At 35.9% G+C, this 22,368-nt stretch overlaps 2 protein-coding genes across 2 annotated transcripts in view; both read left to right on the forward strand.

Moving 5' to 3' along the window:
• Positions 1–12,490, forward strand: part of LOC117105686 (adenylosuccinate synthetase-like) — a 13,822-nt gene extending 1,332 nt beyond the window's left edge. Inside the window, exons 2-12 of the mRNA XM_033246912.1 lie at positions 3,253–3,355; positions 3,952–4,065; positions 6,101–6,158; positions 6,252–6,359; positions 6,710–6,791; positions 7,397–7,526; positions 7,893–8,047; positions 8,292–8,416; positions 8,678–8,775; positions 9,215–9,364; positions 10,296–12,490. Of these exons, the coding sequence (XP_033102803.1) occupies positions 3,253–3,355; positions 3,952–4,065; positions 6,101–6,158; positions 6,252–6,359; positions 6,710–6,791; positions 7,397–7,526; positions 7,893–8,047; positions 8,292–8,416; positions 8,678–8,775; positions 9,215–9,364; positions 10,296–10,348 (1,176 nt within the window). The 3' untranslated portion in view covers positions 10,349–12,490. The remainder of the gene's footprint in view (positions 1–3,252; positions 3,356–3,951; positions 4,066–6,100; positions 6,159–6,251; positions 6,360–6,709; positions 6,792–7,396; positions 7,527–7,892; positions 8,048–8,291; positions 8,417–8,677; positions 8,776–9,214; positions 9,365–10,295) is intronic.
• A 1,240-nt stretch (positions 12,491–13,730) lies between these two features.
• On the forward strand, positions 13,731–20,781 carry LOC117105773 (N-alpha-acetyltransferase 40-like). The gene is made up of 8 exons (XM_033247055.1): positions 13,731–13,886; positions 14,549–14,593; positions 15,149–15,252; positions 16,177–16,272; positions 17,372–17,530; positions 18,021–18,104; positions 18,727–18,804; positions 19,351–20,781. Exons 1-8 carry the CDS (start codon positions 13,881–13,883, stop codon positions 19,529–19,531), a joined length of 753 nt encoding a protein of 250 aa, XP_033102946.1. The 5' UTR covers positions 13,731–13,880; the 3' UTR covers positions 19,532–20,781.
• Positions 20,782–22,368: the final 1,587 nt, after the last annotated feature.

Below are 22,368 nucleotides of genomic sequence, written 5' to 3' on the forward strand. Positions count from 1 at the left end.
AATATGTAGTAAATGAATTGATGCCTTCTTCATACATGAAAATTGTGGTAGTTGTCTGGAATACCTTGTATAGCACACAGAAATAATAAAAAACAACCGGATATTTGTAAGGAAGCTGGAATTTTTTTTAGGATTCTAGTGATATTTTCCATTCTTTAAAACAGAAAAGGGCTAATATAAGGGGGCATTTTTACTTACATTTTCAAAAGTGAGTTAGCTTACACCCCTAAAATATGTTGTTTTAGGTTTAAAAAGTCAACAGCAATAATATTACATTCATGTTTTTAAATTAAACGAATTTATCTAGGGTATTGAAGCTGCTGTTAAGTTGTTATTGAATTTTGGTGGCCATTTTAAAAAGCGCCCTCAATTACCCCCCGAAATCTTCACATTAATAACTTTAACTAGTTATAATTTACTTCTATCATTACATATTCAAAAGTTGGTCAAACCTACCTCTTCTGTGCTTATTTTACCCATATACAGTATATGTAGTTTATTGGATTTTGGCGGCCATTTTGAAAAAGCGCCCTCACGCGAAAGTTCTCAAGTTACACCCCTTTTACCTCACATATTCTAATTCCCCATAAAAAACTGGTCTAGAAAAACCATATGAGAATTTCTACCTCTCCAAGTGGCACCTATCTCAATTATAGCCTGGTCTAAGATAGAAGCTTAGCCTAGGCCTAGCACTCCCTAAGCATAGTTAGGTCTAGATACAGGGGCGGATCCAGAGATGTCCAAAAAGGGGGGGGGGGGGGGGGGCGAAATTTGGGCTGATCGAGACAACAATGACCTAGCCTAGGGGGTCCGGGGGATTCCCCCGCGAAAATTTTGTGTTCTAGACGCCCAAAAATAACTTTTGAGGCGTTGTGGGCTATCATTTTTTTTTTTTCTTTCTTTTTTTTTTTGCTTTCTTTTTTTCTTTTTTTTTTTTTTTTTTCTTTTTTTCTTTTTTTTTTCTTTTTTTTACCTCCCAAAAGGGGGGGGGGCCGGGCCCCTGAGATATGCTGAAACCTACGTGAAGGATTACCAGCCTAGGGCCTAGGCCTAGTAGCAAAAATTGTAGCTTTTTTAACCACTCAAAATCTCGTTTTTCAGAGCAGGTCAAACAAGTAGAAAGAATGAATAGGAAATTGTAGGAGGAGGGAGAGACCTTATGCCATGATGATGGGCAGAGAGTTGTTATTTATAATATATAGGCCTAGCCTAGGACCATTGTAATAATGTTCTAACTAGGCCCTAGGCCCCTACTTTAGAATTTTAGTTACTCATCATAGGCTGTACTGTAGGCCCTGGGCCTACACCATCACCATGTATTGTAAAAATATGATTTTTTTTAGTAGATATTTAAGATAAAAAGTACCATACTGTAAAGGTTTTTAATTGCGATGATACCTCAAAAAGTAGCTCAAATTTGTGCAGAAAATCGCTAGGAAATTAGGTGCACAGAATCGTAACTACTGTACTGCATAATACATTGATTATAACAAGATTAGGTCAAAGCCTAATTTTCAGCAAAATCTGAAGATGGATTTCTAGGCCTAATTTTTGCGTGGTGGTTATATTCCCCTCACAGGCCTTACTTTACAGTGTGGCTAAAGTACAGTAGTGTTGGCTGGGGCAGTCTTTTATCTATAAGAGTAATAAAATAATGTTTACTGTAATAGCAATCGAAATATATTAAACAACTTTTTTTCTAAATAAGTTATTTAGTGTTGTGAAAATAAAAACAAAATTTTAAAAATTAATAATTTAATGATTAATTTTTATGAATAATTAAAATAAAATCCTGACTCAACAGCCAGAATAAAAAAAATCACCACATTAGTAAAACTTACTCCTTTACAAATAAAAAAAATCTAATTTTGAATTTATTGATCAAGAACTTTGGAAGATAAAAATGATATAAAATTTCACCTCGAGGGAGCTTAGCCAAATTGTAGCCCTACTTAGCGCCCTCTCAGTAGCATGAGAAGCCTAACTTAACCCGCGATGTAAAATCCATAATTCATCATAATCCGTTTAGCGGTTGTTTAAAAATGGCACGTAGTATCTTTGAAAATCCAGTTGGTGTAAAGAAAAAGAAGAAAAATTACAATAATATAGGTATATTTGGTATAAATTTTTTGCTTTTTTATTGAAGTATTCAAGCTTGCTGACTGTGCGGGTCACCGCTGAAACAGGAAGTTCAACGGTTATGTCAGGGTTTGTTTTCATTTTTGTAAACAGCAAAGGTGGCTTCTAGCAAAATTGGTAACAAATGATTTCCTTTCAGCCACAAAAAAAAAATCAATTTTACATTTAAATATGTCAATATAATAACTAAATAACTTCCCACTTTCATCCGTTATGCTCCAGCTCTTTCTCAATTCAAATTTCTTCTTAAAACTCACCTTTTTTGGTGAGCACTTAAAATACTTTTTAGCGCTGTGAGACTCCGATAAAGAGCGCTATATAAATGCTAAATTATTATTATTATTATTATTATTATTAACGTGACCGGCGGTCGGAGGCATTGACCTTTAACTCGGAGGCATTTTTTTTTGCACATCACAATTTAATGCATAAATAGAATATTTTTGCTTTCTCCAAACCACTAAATGTACTGCTGTTTCGCTATAATAGTGTAAAGATAACGTTGTTCCTGGAGGCATTTGATCAATATAATCTTCATGGTCGGAGGCACAAACAAATTTTTTCCAAGCCTGGCTGTCAGTATGTAAATTGAATATATATTTATTGTAGGAAAGTGTCAGAATAGTTGCTTTCTGAATAGAAAGTGTATTTTTAGACGATTCATTATTGACGGTGGCACCTTTTCTTTCAAGGGTATTGTGTTACAATAATAACGATCAAATTTTTAATTACTCTAATTCAAATTAATTAGAAATTGAAGAAGAAACATATTCTATAAACAAATTTTGATATTTTCTCGAACATTTAGTAAAAATACATGCACATGCAAAATTATTGTTAATTACAATGGGAATGATTTCCAGATTTTGCTCAAATGTAGGCCTTGACCTAATTCTTACTGTATAACAAATATAATATGCATTATTTACGATTCTGCGGAAATTTAAGCTAGGCCTAGTTAAATTTTTGATGTGTCACCCATGCAATTCAAATACTTTACATTTTATGGTATTTCATGAGTTTGCTTTGCTTTATTATTTATCACATGCCTAGATTATCCCCCTATGAATTTGTTTGTTTTTGTTTTTTTTCATTCAATGTTTTCTGGTGTAGGGTGGTAACAATGCAGGGCATACTGTGGTGGCTGATGGCAAAGAATATGATTTCCATCTTCTCCCAAGTGGCATCATAAACAAAAACTGTACATCAGTTATTGGTAGGTAACATTATCCAGTATATTATGTATAACATCATGGGTCCCATATTGGAAGAAATCCCTTCCGTAGATGTGGTTAAGTAAAGCTTTTTGAACATAGCAAAAACATGCAAATATTATGAATTTGCAGGAGATGGGTTATTTTCTAGGTGATTTTTGCTTGCTTACAGAATTTGGGAGGCTGTCCTGATTTCCTGGAGACTCCTACAACTTCTGGGAAACTTGGGACCCCCCTAACATGCAGCGCGCCCTCTAACACCTAAATACTGACAAAAAAAATTACATTTTTTAGATACACTAATTTCTATGTTTAAATTGATAGTTAATTTAAAAAAAAAAATTTATGATTTTTTTTTTGGGGTATTTGGCATGGGACAATACATCTATAATACAAAGCCTATCCTATAATTAGACACTGAAACCTCAGACCATCCCGAAGGTGGTTTGAAATGTACAATAAAGTGAATTACGAGGTTGGACATTATTTTTAATCCAAGGACACATGTATATTTTCCCTTACCCTTCCCTCTGGTGTATTCCACCAATCATTACACTTACCAATACTCACTTTATTATTGGTACTTTATCTTACATAGGTAATGGTGTGGTTATACACTTGCCAGGATTATTTGAAGAGGGTGAGAAGGCCGCCAAAAAGGGTTTGGTGAATTGGCAGGACCGGCTTCTTATTTCAAACAGGGCTCATCTAGGTATTTATATTACATTTGTGTATGATTTGCAAATAACAAGCCATGTGCCAACATTTTCTATCAGTGGTAGTTAAAATGGTGGTAAGTATAGAGTTGAGTGGACAAGAGGCAAGTCAGTGGCACTGCTAACTACATACTTAACATCAGCACTGGTGCGAGCTACTCCTCGTCCAGGGCTCAGTTGGTAGAACCAAGTCTCTTATAAGGACTTAAAGTGGAGGTTCAGTGTGCACTTTAAAAAAAACCCATTGCATCTTTCGGAAGAGCTCCTGTCGTTGTGGAATAATGTGAACTAAGCGCCTCTCTATGGGCTGCTAAAGTAGTCATGGACCACGGCCATATTCAATTCAACACACTGACGCTGCAAGTTATGGGTTATTCTTCTATCTTAGTTAGTACTGTATGGGGGTAGTGCTATATCTTTGTCAACAGAAAACGGTTTTCCCTTATTGTCAATGATTTCCAACCTAGCAATCAAGATTCAAAAATCTCGGTAATAGACCTGTATATCAATGCATAGAAATGTGGCTTATCTGTAAGCCTTTGGGCGTCCAGTAGAATAAAGTCTTCAGTAATGCAACAAATTTGTTTGCACTTGTCCTTAAGCTAAGCACGTTTTTTTTAAACTCCATCCAGGAATGTAGGTGGTTACCTGATTTGAATGCTAATTCACTGATTACAGCTGCATTAATAAATAATAGTGCCCCAGGAATTGAATATGCATGGTGGTTAAGATGCTTGCCTTCTAGGTTTGTTGCCTTCCAATCCCAGGGTCCTGGGTTCAATTCCTGTTATGGTAACAGGATTTTTTTTTTTCACGACTAAACACAACTTCACTCCATAAACCTCATAGTGAGTCTAAGAGTATCTTGTGTGTTACTGTGCTAATAAGGATATGCATAATATTGTCTTCTTGGCTTTTTGATGTATAACGTAATCAAAGATTCACAAACAGGGTGGTGGGGAATTAATATTATGAAAAGATTGAAAATCCTGGTTGTATAAAATTTGGCTTTTATTAAAAATTTTCTTTTACAGTGTAATCTATTATGGTTTGTGCCATTGTTCTTATTCTGCGTTTCCCTATCATATGACACTTTATTTCTGTTAAAGTTGTTCATTGGCTGTTTTTTTTTCTGACTGTTGATTGGCTGTTTTTGACTTCATGTTGGAATGGTCCTTTTGGACATCCAAAAGGCATTTAACAGTGTCAGTCATAAGTTGTGTTCTAAATTAGGTGCCCTTGGAGTCATCAATCAACTGGTTTTAATTGTATCTTAAAAATAGAACTCAGGCCGTGGAGATTAATAATTCCATTTCTGATCAAATGACCATCAATACAGGAGTGCCTCAAGGAAGCCTCCTTGGCCCATGGTTATATTGTGCTATGTCAATGACATGTTAATTGCTGTTTAAAACCTTCTTTTATTACAATATGTAGACGACAGTGCTTACATTTTTCCAAATAAGTCTCTCAACAAAGTTAAGGAAAATTTAAGTGAAAATCTAGAACAGTGCTATGAATGGCTAGTTGATAATAACATGTCGTTGGTAAAAACAAACTTATTGTCTTTGGTTCAAATTATAAAGTTAAAGAATAGATAAATATGAGCATAAAGTTAAAGGTCCAGAAATCAAAGCATCTTCAAAGGTAAAATATTTAGGTATTGAACTTGACAATATCTAAATAACAAATGCTGAAGCTATTGTTGAAGGGTTCATTAGAAAAGTAATCAACAGACTCGTACTAAATTATGTATGTGTTCATCTAACAGACTCCTCCTTCATACCCCTAAGGGGAAACTTAAGTCATATGATCATCGTACATTTTCTTGTGCAGCACCCACTATATGGCATACTTTACCCATGGACATAAAAACTTCACAAACGTCAATATTTAAAACAAATTTGAAAGCCTACCTGTTCTCGAAAGCATTTCAAATTTAACCTAGTGGAGCACCTTTGAACATTACTAATGGATACCGGCGCTATATAAAATTCATTTTATTGATTAATCCTATGTTATTTTTCCTAGTTTTTGATTTGCATCAACAAATTGATGGATTGCAGGAGAAAGAAAAAGGCAAGAACAGGTAAAAAATAATGACTAGTACCATTAAAACAGTCTTTTAATTTATGTATATTTTGTTTATCCTGTAACATATTTTTGTGTTCTTTTCTTACAGTATTGGTACAACAAAGAAAGGAATCGGTCCAACATATTCATCTAAGGCAAGTCGGTCTGGGCTTAGGATCTGTGACCTTCTTGGAAATTTTGATAAATTTTCTGAAAAGTAAGAATCTAACTTATTTATTTATTTTTTAAAACCAAGTATATGTAGTATAATGATAGTGTTAGGTGCTAGAGGCCTTTTAGATAATTCATAATTCATTTTATTGCAATCATATAAGATTATATATGGATAATACAAAATATTCAAATAGAAATGGATTAAAAGCCCAATGTACCAACAAGCAGAATTTCTACTCTTCAAAAAGTGAAAAATTAAAAATTAATTAATAAATAAATACATAGATAATAAAATAAAAATATTCAAATATATAGATAATCTTCACAGTGGGAGGCACTAAAATATATATTCCGATTTTATAACTTGTTTTATACAAATAATTTGTATTCTAGATTCAGAAATCTTGTCTGTGTCTCTAAACGAACATTTCCAGATTTAGAAGTTGATACGGAAAAAGAATTAGAACGATATAAGGTAAGTAGGTTTTGATTAAGAATAATTATCACCTAGATCTAATATTTGTACTACCTAAGCACATTAAATTGATGAATAACTAACAAAGGTTAATTGTTATTTGTCTCCTTTAATCAAGCATTCTTATATAGAGGAGCATATCTGAGGCAGCTAAAGTAGTGGAAGGTAGCCACAGTGTGTGCAATGGACCGTAGCCACAATGTGTGCAGTGGACCGTTTCACTAAGCCCCGCCCCCTGGGATATTGTTGCTAAAGTCCAACAGAACAGTAACTTAAATGTATGTAAACACATGCATTTCTGGGACAGCATATGTGTTTGATTGACACTCCAAAAAGTTACATGAGCGTTCCATCATTTGAAAGAGACATTTTAAGTGACAATCCTTTTACAACACACACACACACACACACAAAAGATGCTCTCAAAAGTCCCATTATACGGCTTAGAAATTTAAGCGTCTTAACCACCGATGCCACTTCGATAAATTGCAAAATTTCTCCTTATCTTCCCTTTGATGATAATTGTAATACTTGTTATTCCTGCTCACCTATATTTTATTTTTATTTAGCCAAAATAATAAAATACCATTTCCACATTTTTTTAGGAATTTGCTAAAATGATCTCACCTATGGTAACAGATACCATATTCCTGATTCATGAGGCCATGAAGGATGATAAAGAGAACATGATTCTGGTAGAGGGCGCCAATGCAACAATGTTGGACATTGACTTTGGTGAGTTGTTTTTCATGTAAACCTTCAAATTCAGCACTGCCTGTTGTTGCCTTGTTTTGGCCTGGTAATACTACTGAATATACTACTGATGGGGATGATGGGGGAGAAGAGCCAATGAATCCAACACAAGGGATAAATGTCTTCAACATGGTGGTGGTCAGTGTAGGCAGGGACAGGGCGATTCCCCTGGAAGCTCTGAAAATTTGGGATTTTGAAACGCTTATGTATTCAAAATTACATGAATTTTGTTTCTTCGCAACAAATTGTTGTTGAGCTCACTGATAAGGGTGTGGGAGAATACTTCTCCACAATGAGGGCCCTGGTCCTAGAACATGACAATTTATTTTTGTTTGTTGTATCTTACAGGTACCTACCCCTATGTTACATCTTCTAATTGCTCTATTGGTGGTGTGATGACTGGACTTGGTATACCAGCATGTAGTATCGGTAACGTGTATGGTGTGACGAAGGCATACACAACGCGTGTTGGTGATGGAGCATTTCCAACAGAACTGTGTGACGTAAGTCTAAAATCTTTATCATTTAATTTAAGATAACAAAAATAATAAGTATATTGTTGTTTTTGAGATTCATTATAGATGGGAATTACATCTGATAACAACTTATCCCACTTTCTATTGCATTGTTTACTGTGATATAAATATTCTGAGCCTCAGAATAATCAATTCTTAAATATGGAATAAAAGTTAATTTAATCAGTTGATAATATTTATGCTAATATGGTGTACTTTGCCTTTATATTAGGAATTGGGTGATACACTTCAAAATCGTGGACATGAATGGGGGGTAACAACAAAGCGTAAGAGACGATGTGGGTGGATGGACACCGTTTTGCTCAACTACACTAGAATGATAAATGGATTTACTGCGTAAGTGATATATCCCTGAATTTGATCTTGGAAATTCTACTAGTTTTACTAGTTACCTCAGACAGCAATTCTAATAAAAGTTGAAAATAAAATTGATACTCTATATTTTTTTAATAAAATGTTAAATACTGCATCTCCCCATTAAATGTGTTAAGAAAGCATGTAGTTTATTTTTGCAAATTATGCTACCAACTAGCCTATGTGAGTGAATGGAAAGATTTTATTTGGTGTTTTTTTTTTTATATTTTTTTTTTTATTCAGGTTAGCCATGACCAAGCTTGATATTCTTGATGTGTTTGATGAGGTCAAAATTGGAGTTGCATACAAAGTCAGAGGCAAAGTTCTGGACTCTTTTCCAGGTAGATATTATTAGATAATTTGGTTATATTTTAAAACAAACAATAAAGACGAGTGAGTGAGAATAAAGACGGGGAACAGAAGCAAAGTATTGATGACCATCTGGAGGAGTGTGTGTGGCCATACAGCTGTAGGATTCCAATGGAGAGAATGATGGGAGTTAATCTCATCAATAAAATGACCAGTGTATGTTTTAGAAAATGTACAGAGCAGCAGCACAATGACTTTATTAAAGGGGCTAAGTTCAGAAAGTAAGAAGGGAATTGGTGCAAAGCGGTATGAACAAGGACTTGCTGTAGATTGCCTTAGGCTGGACCTTATCAATAACCAAACAAAATTAGGAGCCTCACCTACCCCAGTTACAATGGGCACATTTGACATGAATAAGAAGGGAGTTCTGTGCTTACACCAGAATTATTATGAATGGTATTATCTCCACAGCTCACCAAGATGTACTTAAGGAGGTTGAGGTGGAGTACTTGACCATGCCCGGCTGGAAGACGTCAACGGAAAACGTCCGTATTTTTGAAGAGCTTCCAGTGAAAGCCCAAGCCTATGTGAAGAAGGTAGAGGAACTAATCAATTGCCCAAGTAAGAGAATCATTAACCTCTTTCAAATTTACCATAATTTACCCATTCTTTCCAAATTCTACATTATTCCTGGCATACCTTAAATCCTTGAATAAGAGCTGCGGCACTTATAAGATTTTTGGAAGCTTCAGTGCGGGGCTTATTCAAGAGCGGCGCTTATTAAGAAGATATTGGCATGGTGCTTTCCATGCCTGTTCCCATGTTACCTATAGGCCCTACATCATAAATATGCATTTATGAAGATACTGTATGCATGTGTCTTCATTGTGTTATTTATTCATTTAAACACTATAAAAACCCTGTTTCTCAAATTGTTTCATTACACACAGGGTAAAAACATACTCTTAATTAAGCGCTGTAGTGCTTATTAAAAATAGAATAATCTTGAATGTGCGCTGCGGCGCTTTTTCGAGAGTGGTACTTAGTGAAAAAAATTGTGTTTGGGGTGGCACTTATTCAAGAGCGGCGCTTATACAAGGATTTACGGTACATATCTATAAATTTATTTTCACACCAAACTCTGTCACCATTCCATATACAGGTCTCACACCAAGACCACTTTTGGGACAGGGGTTTCCATGATCTTTAGCAGCTTTGGTCTTTTGGGATCATAGAAAATTGATCTTTAATTGGAGGCTTTAATTAGATGGAGACCTGTATTATGAATATTCAATCAAATTTAAAGTAGATATGTTTAATGTTCCCTGGTCTGTAAACACTTTCATAAATATTATTATTGAAAATAATGTATTTTTGTGCTATATTTGTAACAATTTAATTGCAAGTCTGAAATGACATCATTAACATACATTTAGCATCGTCTTCTGGTAGTTGTAGCTGTCTAATTACAGACATCCGACAGCCATTGACATACTGTATGTTGGCGTTAGTACACTGATTATAAATTAAATTTTTTTTCATTCTGTTATAGTCAAATGGGTTGGAGTTGGAAAGAGTCGTGAATCAATGATTACACGTTTTTGACTGGGAACTTTGAAGACGTAAACGCTGAAGAACTGGCATCAAAGAATTTACCAGATTTTAGATGATATAATCCATAAAGCATGTTTTTACACATGGACAGCACTATGTTTCGGACTCCACAAAACGCAAATGTTTGGAGCAAATCCGGGTCGAATTTGAAATGCTGTTATTTTTGTTATGTGTAGGTTTAGATGGGTTTCATAAAAATAGCCCATATTTCTCTACTGAGACGTGACTCAGAGTTGTAATGTGTAAGGGTGGAGTGATGGTTCAATACTGGAATTTCACTATTAAATTTAAGTAGCTTGTAACTATTATTTAGCCGCAAAATTTTTTGATTTCTATTCACAAGGCGTTTGCCAGCCATTTGGTGGTATAACCAGCCTTTAAGCCAAAATAAATAAATAATTAATTTATGTTAGATTTATATATGGCTTAATGACAACAACGCAAGCATTGTATTAAACACATAAATGGAATAACATATTCAGATCCCTGGGGAGAATTCTATAATGTTGCAGCTGTAATCAGCACATTTTATGTTTGAATCTATAACCTTATGGTTGCTTGTAACAAGTAAACACACTGCTTTGCCCATTCCTTCTAATGTATCAACGTCTTAAAATTTTCGGTCATAATTGCTCCCACACACAACTAAATACTACATGCTTCATTATGCACTAGCCACACACCTCCCTTTGCCTAGTTTTAGTGCACATAGCATTAACAATAGAAACAGTGTATGTTTAGATCATTGTAGCATTATTATTTATGTTTATTTATGTTTTTGCATTGATGTACGCATTGTGTTTTCTTAATAATACAGTAGTTATTAATATTAATTTTTTAATTAAGTGAACCTTAAATACAGTAGTGCCTTATAAATTTTCCTCAATGCGGTGACTGATGAATGCTGTGTTAGCATGCACAAGTTTTTATTCGTGTTTGAATTTATTTTCAGGGTTATTATTATTGACGTTAATTGGTTTAACTTCTCTAGTGGACTAGATCTACAAAATAATGTATTAAAAATTGCAGTAATTATTGTTATTAAAAACCAATTGGAAGTTTTGCTACATTGAAGGCCCAAAACTGGCAGCTTGTAATTCAAATGCTTTAAAAAAAATATTCTGAAGTGCGCCCTCTATAGTATACACTATGGCATGACAAGATTTTGTTGTCAGAACTGTGAAATGTGTACATGGTAAATATACCGAAAATCCAAGTAATAATTATAATTCTATGGGTTTTGTACCCCTGTCTATTCAGCGTTGATAATCAAGGTTGATTGTGCTGTAATACGTTTTATTTGTGACTGATTTTCCTATGGTACTTTTAACTAACAAAGTTTAGACTGATTTGCACAAAGGTATATAATTTATAACTAAAGGTACATACAACAGGGGTAAATTAATCTACATTGTATTGTATTGTACTGTATTCTAGTTTTTGACTCAGATCTCTTATGAATTTGACAACATTTCAAGTGTTGTTTTGTTATTTCAAGGTATACAATTTATAACTTACATAACAAGGGTAAATTAAGCTGACATTGTATGGTAAGTTTGACTAACAAAGTTTAAGACTGATGCAGCAAGGTAACCTGTATATAATTTATAACTACAGGTACATACAACAGGAGTAAATTAATCTATATTGTACTGTATTCTAGTATTTGACTCAGATTTCTTATGAAACTGCCAACATTTCAAGTGGTGTTTTGTTATTTCAAGTTATACAATTTATAACTTACATATAACAAGGTTAAATTAAGCTGACACTGTAAACCAAACTTGGCAGTTTTGAACAAGGAAGGCTAAGCCCCATTGCCGACATGATCGGCGCTGACGCACAAAACATGTTTATGGGTATGACACTTCTAGATGGGCTCTAGATGGTTAGAAATGATTTTTCTTATTCAGACTATGAGGGGGAATGGGGGGGGGGCTTGAATCTTCTGCATAGAGCTCTTAATTAAATATAGCTGTATGAGCAAACTTCAGACTAATATTTAGTGTGTTGTAGTGATTAGATGAATCTGCCTTTGTATGGTTAATTTCCATCTGGTATATAGGCCTAGTATATTACTCAATATTGTATGGTCAAGAATAATGGTGAATAAAGAGGGATGACGTTAAAGGATTTTGTTTTGTGATGACTACCGTACATCCGCCAAGAAATTATCACACCTCTATGCGCTTAGCATTATTACCCATAATAATGACCATATACCGTACTCGCACGAATAAGCGCCCCGTTTGAATAACCGCCCTTCCTAACGTGAAAATTTCCTTAAGCGCCCCGTTTGAATAAGCGCCCCATTTGAATAAGCGCCCCCGTCAATAATATCGTAAGATTTCATTTTAGCAAGTCAATAATCCAATCAATACTGGACTGCTGCAGAGTGCGAAACACATTCTTTTTTTTAGGTCAATACCAAAATGAGTATATTTCTCTTGGACATGAGAGCTCCGATCCCTGGACAGACAGTATATTTCCAACTTTACACTTTTTACATATTTGTCTATCCTCTTTTTCTTTTTTCGACCTTTAACACATTCTCATCTGAGTTTTCAAGAAAAAATACATTGATCCTGCCACCCTGTTAATCTTAATCGGCCGATGGCCAACAAGCTAACCACTACCCACCACCATTAATTGCATCTGCTATTTTGCTGCTATGTAAATAATCACGCATTCTTGTTGTGAGCCATGTTCTCTGGAGGATTATTTTTTCCGCCTAACCACCATTCGTAATGTCCTTTTCTTTCATAGGTGCCTCTTGAATTTAATACTTTTCCATAAGAACCCCTCGATTTTCATCTATTTCCATAAGCGCCCCCTCTGTTCCACTCATTTTTCATAAGCGCCCCGTTTGAATAAGCGCCCCTCAGAAAGTGCAAAAAAATATTTTAAGCGCCCGGCCGCTTATTCGCGCGAGTACGGTACATGGTTGGCATATCATGACTATATTTGGGCATACAACAGTTTCTTTCAAAAAAAAAAAAATAATAATACGAATCTAATACCCGATATGAAGTCATAAATAAAAGTAAAATGAATACACTGTGTACAGTACAGTACAGTATTAACAAATAGTAGGCTAGTTGTTTTCTGTTTTTTTCGAAAAACTTATTTTTGAGACACATACAGACACAATAAAAATCATTTACCAGATATCAGTACCATAATAGGTAACACTGTAATCTACATTCAAATTCTTTCTGTAAACTAAATACAGTAAAGTGTTTATTATTATTATAATATTTTGTATGTTTCTGCATTGCGCAGATCTTTCGATCCCGGGGCCGAATATCTCTTATTTGGTTTTCAGTGGAGAAAAGAAGAGATTACAGCAAACAAACATAACGAATGTCCAATCAGATTTCGCGGGGTTTTATATGGGCATCATTGCGACTGCGAGAGGGTTTCCGTGTCGTGGACAGGGGTACAGTATTTCGAAGTTAAGACGTTCCTTTTGTTATTGCTACTAAGTTTAGACAGTTTTGTAATCTGCAAATAGTAAATAAACATGGGCGTAAGTATACTCTGTTATTAAATACTACTAGGGGCCTAGGCTACATACCACACGGTGTGTCTTTAGTTCGTTCCTTTCCTCCTTGTTGTTGATGTGTTTTGTCGGATATCGAATATTGTCAATTGATTGACAGTGAGATGTTTGCTTCTGCCTAGCTAGTGAGATGTTTGCTTCTGCCTAGCTAGGGACCGACTGGGCCTGGCCCTAAATATAGCCTACCTTTTTTATCGTTAATTCCTTCCTGTCAGTCATCATGCATAGGGCCTAGCAAGGCATTGGTGTATCTCCGTCAATCCATGCGGTGTTAGCCTGGCAAACTAGGCTAAATTAAAGTTACAGTAGGCTACCTAATACTGGCCCTAGGCCTAGATAACGTCCTAGCCTAGGCACTGGCCATTATCTAGGCCTAAGGCCTAAGTAGGTAGGCATAATGTTAAATTTGCCTGGTTGATCCAATCAATATTTGTCCATGTCTGGTCAACGGTCAGTCGTATCCCCTCGCACACAACTGATTGGATAAAAATGACCAATTAATCACTAGTCTGCATAATATGCAAATTTATTATTATTATTATTATTATTATTATTATTATTAATTTACTAAATAGTAATACAGCCTGTAATCAGTTCCGAAAAAAAATTATGTTTTCTTTTTATTGCAGAGAAAATCAAAACAAGGAAAGGAGAAGAAGATGAAACGGAAGGAGGTAGCCTACATACATGCAAATGATTTACAGTTCCTTGGTTATAAGCCCACCTCGGGTATAAAGCCAACCCTCCACTTGATGCCCAATTTCATGTACTAGCCTTTCCTTGAGCAAAAACCCACCGTCTTACTTTTAAAAATATTCTCAGAAAAGAAACATCAAATATTGGCTTTAAATTAGGCATACAGTGCCAAAAAATTAAATTATCATTTGATTAAAAAGGGGAGCCCGGTAATAAGCCCACCCGAGAAAATTGCCCCAGTTTTGTATTCGGTAGGGGGGAGGCCTTACACCAGAGGAACTACATGAACAATCCAAGGATATGCCAAATACTGAACTTAATCACTTTTTAAAGTGGCAATCCCTTCACAAAACAAATAATTATTAATTAATAATGAATTACATTTCCTAAACAATGTTTAGATCAATTTGTTAACTTAATTTTGTAGATTTATCTGTTGTGCATGTAAGCATTACCATATTTTTAACAATGATTTTCATTAATTAGTACTGTAATTATTAATTTATAGTAATTATTAATATTGATTTTATCAGGAGCAAGCTCGTTATGCAGAGTCAATGGCAGTGGTTGAAGCAGCCCATCAGCTTGAGGACCCAATGGTGGAACTGACTGCCTTCAAGAAATATGCAAGAAATGGGTAAGCCTGGTAGAGTTTACTCTGAAAGCATAAATTTGTGCAGAATTGATTATATTTATGAACAAATCTATTAAGTTACTGGATGGAAATGTAATGGAATAAGGCTCTGTTAACTTAAGGTTAGAGAGTGGCAGGGGTGAATCCAGAGAAAAATCATACTATGTGCAAAAGCACCGGGAGTGGGAATTGGTGGGGTGGGGGTTGGTGTGCTTGAGAGTTTTTTGTTTTTTATAAATGTTTGACACTGGTTCATGGAATTTGAGTCAAAAGATTGCTTCTTTTGGAGTACCATGCTGCTCTCCTTTTTCTCCTTTATTTTCTTTCCTTGTCTATTTTTTTTCTCTCTTCCCACCCAACCCCCTGGAGTTTTGTGAGAAAAAATAATCTTGGGTGTCTTGTGGGATTTGAATGTAAGGCGAGTTGATTGGCCGAGCGGTTAAGTCAGGGGCACCGTGACCTTTAGCTCTAATATCGGCGTTGGTTCGAACGGCTCACTCGCCAATGGTTCCGGTGGTGGAACAAGTCTTCTCGGATAAGGACTTTATCGTAGGCCCAGTGTACGCATTTGGCTCGTGTGCACTTTAAAGAACCCAGTACATCATTCGAGAAGAGTAGGGGGTTAACCCCGGTGTACTGGTCCCCTGTTGTTAAATGGATATGCCACGTAGGACAGTGATTAAGTTCACTTATTGGCATATCCTTGGCCCTCGTGCCTAAAGAAATGAAATGAAATGAAAATGAAATGAAATGTACCATATTTTTTTAATATACCTCAAATCTTGCATTATTTTAATTACACTAAGTATAATCAAGCTGCTGAATTTTATTTTGGTATGGTCCTATTTTCATTGTTTTTTTTTTTTGTTTTTGTTCCACATTGACAGTTTTTAAACAGCTCTCTTTGATTTATTTTAATGTTGCCAGGTTGTCATTAGTATTAGAAGCCAAAAAGGTATCAGATCTTGACAAGTGCATGATTGACTGGGCATTTGCCTTATTAAAGGCAAACATGGAATCATTGTAAGTAGATTTAACTTCGATTTTATACTTATACTTATTTTATTATTACTACTGTGAAAATATATCTTCATCCGGGCACACACTGTTCAGGACGGTCATCGGTCGATGCAATTCCATAAAGAACGCTGCAAAACGGCGCATGCGTAATGGATCGTTTTTAATGATGTTTGGTTTAGACTGCCTCCGACAATCAGCAGACATCGTGTCATCTAATGCTCACATGGTGTGGAATTTGATTCGACAATCATGCAGCCGTCAGTCGGTCATTGGTTGCAGTGTAAGACCAAGGCTTCCTTCTCATATCTGCCTATCTACATCTGTTTGCTGTTTGCCATTGCTTCATTTTAGAATTTCTTTAGGGGACCTGGGCAGTTGCATATACTTATAGATTTTTATTCGGTGTACTGACCAAGGATAACCCACGAAAGTCTAAAGAAGACTTATTTCCAGTGGTGTCTTTCTGGTGGTGATTGGGTAGTGCACTGGGAGACAATCCCCTACTTTTTTTCTGAATAGTGTACTGCATTCTTTAATGTGCATACAGGCCATAGTGTACACGGGACTGACGTCTCATCCGAAAGACAGTGCACTATCATAACTTGCATTTCAGTCCTCCAGCTGAAATACAAGGAGAGCAGCGATTGGAATTGAGCCAGGGACCTACAGATCTCCATGGTTCAGCACACACAGTGGCTACCACAAGTTTAGCCAACAGAGCTAAGCTAAGAGGAGAAAATGGTGACCATGTTGTTACATGGGACTGCAATACAAGGAGAGCATGGGACTGAAATACAAGGAGAGCAGCGATGGGAATTGAGCCGGGGACCTACAGATCTCCATGGTTCAGCACACACAGTGGCTACCACAAGTTTAGCCAACAGAGCTAAGCCAAGAGGAGAAAATGGTGACCATGTTGTTACATGGGACTGCAATACAAGGAGAGCATGGGACTGAAATACAAGGAGAGCAGCGATGGGAATTGAGCCGGGGACCTACAGGTCTCCATGGTTCAGCACACACAGTGGCTACCACAAGTTTAGCCAACTGAGCTTAGCTAAGAGGAGAAAATGGTGACCATGTTCTTACATTGTTTTAATAGGTATGAGAAGAGCCAGGGAGGATGGCGAGAACGGGATAAGCGGGAGGAGATAACTCATGAAAAATCCTGGTTCCTGCTGGCCAAAGATTTAGATGGAAATGCAGTTGGATTCTCACATTTTAGATTTGATATGGATTTTGATGAAGAGGTTTTATATTGGTGAGTTCATCTTTTGAAGGTTTGGAGTGATTATACATTACCATAATTTTTTAATGTTTATTCAAACTACAATAAGTATGATCTGCACATCCCATCCTAAATCTACTAATGCATCTTGGGGTAGGGACTTTACTCCCCTAAAATCTTAATGACCTACATACCCCTACCCTAATTGAACCATGCATCATGGGTTACTGACATCACTTCACTAAGGCCTGTATACCCCTTTTCGCATAATTGACCAATTGCATCGATAATTGTATTGGTAGACTAATGTAAATTGTAAACCAAAGCAGGTGTTTCACTGTGGAAGGGCTAATACAAGATTATTCTAGAGGTACTGTATGCAAAGATATATGCAAATTTAAGGAAGTAAAGAAGAGTAGATAAATCATCATCAATGATGTAGCCATAACATATACAATGCCCTTTAATACAACAGACTGTAAGCTGTGATGCAGCTTTTATATGCATTCCTACTTTCTTTCAGTTATGAAATTCAGCTAGAAAGCAAAGTTCAGCGAAAGGGACTTGGCAAATTTATGATGCAAATACTGGAACTGATAGCTAACAAGTATGGTGACTTCATTTTTTATTTAATTTTGGACTTCATTTTATTCAACAGCGTAAACACCAATGATTTACACATAATTAAATCCCAACTCAGACAGCATTGTACGATGCAGCCCGACAATTTATCGTAAGGGACAGTCTTAGGTTGTTGTGAGAATATTAAACATATTTAATATTTTGCGACGCAACTGTCCCAAATACAGACCTATTGCATTAACATTGAACTCACATAGACCAGACACAACAACAAATCACATCGGTCTACGGCATTTAACGTCGTCTTAGTAGGCCTCAAGTCTCATTAGGAAGCTCCGCGAGTGGCGTTTCGGTTGTGATAACTTAAACATGGAATTTGAAGGCCTGCATCCTAACCTGCTGCTTAAATATTATTTATTTATTTGATTGAATGTGCTTGTCAAGATAAAAATTTGAAGCAAGCTACAGTATAAGAGAAGGAATTTTTCAAATTTAAGAGTATGCAAAGGTGGATTAGCTCTCTCCACAGATTAGGTGCTTTAGTTAACATTAATCAGTATGTAATTTACGAGTAACATATATAAAATATGTATTAGGTACTTATGTTGAAAATTAAAAATTCTCATTATGAACTTTTGTCTTAACAGAACAAAGATGTCAAAAGTGGTATTAACTGTATTCAAAGAAAATAAAGTTGCAAATAACTTTTATTCCAAGACTTTGAAGTAAGTATTGTTCTTTACATTTTTAACTTATTATAGAGGGTGACCCTTCTAGCTTAAAGAATGTGTGCTGATATTCAGGCACCACTTTAATCACTTAAAATAATGTTATGCTTTGTCACCACGCCTTAGGCCTAACTACAAAGCCTGGAAAGTGGAGATGTTTTTTATTTGTTAGAAAAAAAAAATCCTGTGCTGTTACAGGATTTGTACCTAGGAATAGGGAACACTCAAGGTGAGCACCAATGGGAATTGATCTGGGGACTGAGAGATCTCCACTATTCAGCACACTCAGTGGTTATCACCAGTTTAGCCAACCGACTGAGCTAGCTGCTCTCTCCAATTTTGCAGCCTATCACTGAAATACTTTTGTTTAATAATTCCTTCCCTAACCTAAAAAGTTTCTAAGACTCATTACTCACCTCTTGTTAAGTCACTCATTCACATTCCTTCCTCCAACTTATTATCTGCCTTGAATCTCAAGGCTCTCATTATACAACAATAATCAACAACATTCAACATTGCCTTTATGTGATTTTTTTTTTCTAGGTACAGTATCGATGATACATCACCAAGCATCTTTGATCCGATGAACCCTGACCTGTACGATTATGAGATACTCAGCAAGAAAACGCTACACAAAAAACTAGCGGAAAAAGAATCCCACGCTCACGGTGGAGGTTGCTGCAGCGGTTCCCATCACCACCACCACTCTGTGTCCGCACACTAAGGCTATATAGACATCGATTGGTGCTTACTGGCCTAACTTCAGCCATCGATGTTAAGTTATGGGGCTTGAGCTGTATTGGTTTGGTCTTTCTCTGCCTAGGTTTTCAGTCAAGGAAGCTGCATGGACTGATTGAGGATAATTTAAGGCCCTGTCTTGACCATCACATTTTATTTGACAAAAACATGTGACATGCCTAAATATGGTCATGATGACATCACATCACGATCATATATAGGCACTTCACGACTATATATAGGCAAACAGATTTTTGTCATAGAAAATTTGATAGTGCTTAACAATTCACTGCTGGCAACAGTGATTTATATTTGTAAGAATCATGTATTTATCATTATAGATGGTAACTGCACCCATGAGGGCGACATTTTGTACAGCGAGTCTATACCAGTGTCCACCTTTTATATACTGAAAAGAATAAATGCATTCTGTAAACAGTTGAGCATTTGAATATTTAGCCTATTTAATGTAGATGTTAATAAGTCCATGGCTTGCCTTTTGTATTTGCAAAACTAGGTGACAGCAGATCAGACTTTTGTTTGTTGGTTACTATTTGATCAAACTTTGATGGAGCATACTTTGTTTCACCAGGTGTGAAAGAAGCATACCTTTTCAATATCTGATCAAACATCAATCTGATTGAACCCTGAATATATTTATTTCAGCAAACCATGGCAATTGAGTTATGCTCTAGATACTGAAAATTAAGCAACATGTGATGGAATTTTCCACCTGTGTGGATGACGATAAATTCGCAAAGCTTAATGACGCGATTATTATAAGAATTGACTGTACCTCTGCTCAATTCTGCTGTAGAGTTGAACTATTTTGGCGTGTATAATTAAAGCCTGACACTTGCTGCGTCGTACACAACTGTCGTACAATGTATCCAACTCCACTCCCTGTGATTGCTAGACGATGCAATGCCGTCTAAAAATAATCGGTTGCGTGCGTGTCGAGCACAGTGAGAGTCTGGGTTACAATGCTTGAAAGCTCTCTTGCTACATAATTGCTTATGTTCGCTTTTGTACTCACTGCTTAACAACAATTTTCAATGCAAGTGGGTAGCTGTATTTATATAAATAAAATGAGAGAAAATGGTAACAAGATATCAATGTGTTGTGATTTCAATATTTAGTACCATTTTTCACTCTAGTGTATCTCATGTACATGCCACTTTAAACTTGCAACTGATATACTGTACTGTAGTAAAAGTAAACAAAAAGGACAGTAAATAACATTAGAGTTCAAGAAATCAATGTATTTAGTCGTACTCAGCAGGGGCCTTGTGTAACTATCAGTTATTTGTCTGATCACCATGGCAATACCTTATAACTACCGCTATTTCCTGCAAAACGCTGTTCTTTTATCTCCGCTACTAGTCCACCAGAAATACGGATTTGAAGCACTAAAGTTGGACATAATTGCAACAAAGGTGATTTTTATAGCAAAGAAAACTGAACTATTTAACTGGGCTATTACGCCCTGCCTACGATGTGTGCTGTGTCTTAGATACAAAGCGCTTTAATTTGATTTGCTGCTGATGCTTTTGATTGGTTAACATACATTCAACAGTCTGCGCGTACCCTGCTACGCAATACATTTTTACCCCATTTTTTTCATAATTTTTAAATATTTAGGAGGCCTGGCCGGCTTTCTTCCTGTATGTGCTGCACTACTGATAATTAAAGATTTCTGAACACATTTAATTATATTTTGCTACACATGGTGATTTTGCTACACATGGTGACTTCCTTAGAAAATTGATAATAAAACACATTGAAAACATGAGATGGATTTATTTCCGGGAGATTCTTGCTTGCTTGCAGGAGTGCGGGAGACCGTCATAGCTGTCTGAAGCATTTTGCAAGTGGTCCGGTCATTATAAGAGCGGGATGGGGGAGAGTCATACCCACCTCAGCCCCACCATGGATGGGCTGGTACGAGAATTTGAGGAAATAGTACTTCTAGATGGCCGTAAATGACACTTTTATATAGTATAAAGTATGAATGAAGCTCCAACAAATTTCTCATGATCTTTTATCATCGATTTTTCGCAACCATAGAGTTCTATTCAATATCCATGATGTACCAAAACAAAACTTAAAAACATTGTCTTTGATGATGATTACCTTGATCTTTTATCTGCAATTTTCGGCATTGATAGAGATCTAATTAACTTCTGTATTGTACCATAGAAAATAAAACTTAATTGTCTTTGATGTATTCGTGTGCCAAAAACCAATATTATACTTTTTCTCATACTTCTCAAAATTATAATAAAGGCATGCACACTGGAGTCGTGTATTACAGATAATTCAGATGTTAGTGGGCAGAGATACCGGAATCTCGCTATAAGAAGATGTACAGCACTCTAACTTTAATTATGAAATTTACATTGTGGTTGAAAAGTGAGTGGGACGAGGAGGGGGTAGGGGAGAGTGCGTGTCCCCCGTCTCCCCATGATCTGCGCCCATACTGGTAACCAGTACAGCCACTACCCGGTCCCCTCAAGGGGCGTACACAACACCATGGTTGAAAAAAATAGCTCCTCTGCTGGGAAATAGCACATGCATACTTTACAAAAATTAATGTCCCTCACTTTAAAAGGGTGATACATTTAGAAATGAAAATGAATAAAAATTATCGACATCATCATCGCCGCCATTATCATCATCATCGCCATCAACATCATCATCATCAATATCATTATAACCACCACCATTATTATTATTATTATTATTATTATTATTATTATTATTATTATTATTTTTTTTTTTTTTTTTTTTTTTTTTTTTTTTTTTTTTTTTTTTTTTTTTTTT

This window comes from Anneissia japonica, unplaced genomic scaffold (genome assembly GCF_011630105.1).
Source record: "Anneissia japonica isolate Jap-2015-1 unplaced genomic scaffold, ASM1163010v1 scaffold287754_len4335492_cov202, whole genome shotgun sequence".
NCBI lineage: Eukaryota > Metazoa > Echinodermata > Crinoidea > Comatulida > Comatulidae > Anneissia > Anneissia japonica.

Bases quoted from the DNA above. Each gene is read 5' to 3' on its own strand.
- LOC117105773 (XM_033247055.1), top strand. The intron at 15,253-16,176 runs GTAAGCCTGGTA...TAATGTTGCCAG, and splicing joins AAGAAATATGCAAGAAATGG to GTTGTCATTAGTATTAGAAG. The intron at 18,105-18,726 runs GTATGGTGACTT...TTGTCTTAACAG, and splicing joins CTGGAACTGATAGCTAACAA to AACAAAGATGTCAAAAGTGG.